Source organism: Rhincodon typus, chromosome 37 (genome assembly GCF_021869965.1).
Source record: "Rhincodon typus isolate 14 chromosome 37, sRhiTyp1.1, whole genome shotgun sequence".
NCBI classification, from domain to species: domain Eukaryota; kingdom Metazoa; phylum Chordata; class Chondrichthyes; order Orectolobiformes; family Rhincodontidae; genus Rhincodon; species Rhincodon typus.
In genome coordinates, this window is record NC_063368.1 from 12,238,711 (window position 1) to 12,239,913 (window position 1,203).

General features: G+C 47.7%; 1 protein-coding gene across 1 annotated transcript in view; it reads left to right on the forward strand.

The window, feature by feature from the left end:
- LOC125487137 overlaps positions 1 to 1,203 on the forward strand; it is a 23,560-nt gene that overhangs the window by 2,636 nt on the left and 19,721 nt on the right. Inside the window, exon 2 of the mRNA XM_048617363.1 lies at positions 334 to 550. Coding sequence (XP_048473320.1) covers positions 334 to 550 — 217 coding nt within the window. The remainder of the gene's footprint in view (positions 1 to 333; positions 551 to 1,203) is intronic.

Consider the following 1,203-nt stretch of genomic DNA (forward strand, 5'->3'; position numbering starts at 1 on the left):
GCTTTTCCAGAAACGTTAACTGCTTTTTCCTTCACAGATGTTGCTCGGCCTGCTGAGCTTTTCCAGCAACTTTGTTTTTACACTCAATCCTAGATTGGCGGGTTAGCCTCGAATTTATGAGCATGTCTCCTGAGGGAGGACTGAAATGCACAACCTTCTGACCCTGGGCTTAGCCAGAGCTAGCAGTTACCCTGGCAACTACTGGAGTCTGAGCATCTGATCTCCTGCCCAATCTCTCAAGAGGGTCAACGGATGAGAGCTAGGATCAAAATGGAAGGCAGTGAACTTACACAAATTATGAGCTTAAAGCCTTTTTCTTCTTTATTTCTCTAGGACGGAGCGTAATAAGATCATCGATGACGCACAACTCTCCTGTCCAGAGCTGAGGCGATCTGCTGCCTCCACCAATGTGTCCGCCCTCAACCTATCCTGCGACAAGGAGTCCACCGACAGCGCTGAGAGTTTAGACTCCAGGAAATGCCAGTCTCCAGTCACAGGCATAGACGATATGAAGATGCCATGGTCCAGCAGGCAGCTCAGTCTCAGTCCGGTACGTGTAAAACAGACAGGAGGAAGGCCCAGGATTGGTGCCAGCAAAGTAATGGAAACTGGAAAATATAGTGCGAGGTATGAGCTCCAGATTTGGACCTTGAGGGCCTCACATCCTGAAGGGGAAACCAGTAACACTTGAAGATGATGTATACTTGATTCAATTCCTCTTGTATACTTCAGAATACAGTACTTCAGGTATTGCCCAGTACCTTCATTTCCAAGTATTACTGGGTTTGTTTTTTGACATTTTTTTGCCTCTGATCAGTGAGATCTGTGCCAATGAAGCTGGACCTCAGAGTGAGGTGTATAATTTTGAAGGTCTCAGGTCAGGGCCTGCGAAGATCTCAAAGTGTTTTCTGTAGAAAGTCCTCATAGTTCTGCAACTGCTGCATGTCACACACAGAGGCCTGTCCCTGTAAAAGTGTCAATCACAGGGAGGCCTGTCCCTGCAAAAGTCTCATTCACAGAGAGGCCTGTCCCTGTAAAAGTCTCATTCACAGAGCGGCCTGTCCCTGTAAAAGTCTCATTCACCGAGATGCCTGTCCCTGTAAAAGTCTCATTCACAGAGAGGCCTGTCCCTGTAAATGTCTCATTCGCGGAGAGGCCTGTCCCTGTAAAAGTGTCAATCACAGAGAGGCCTGTCCCTGTAAA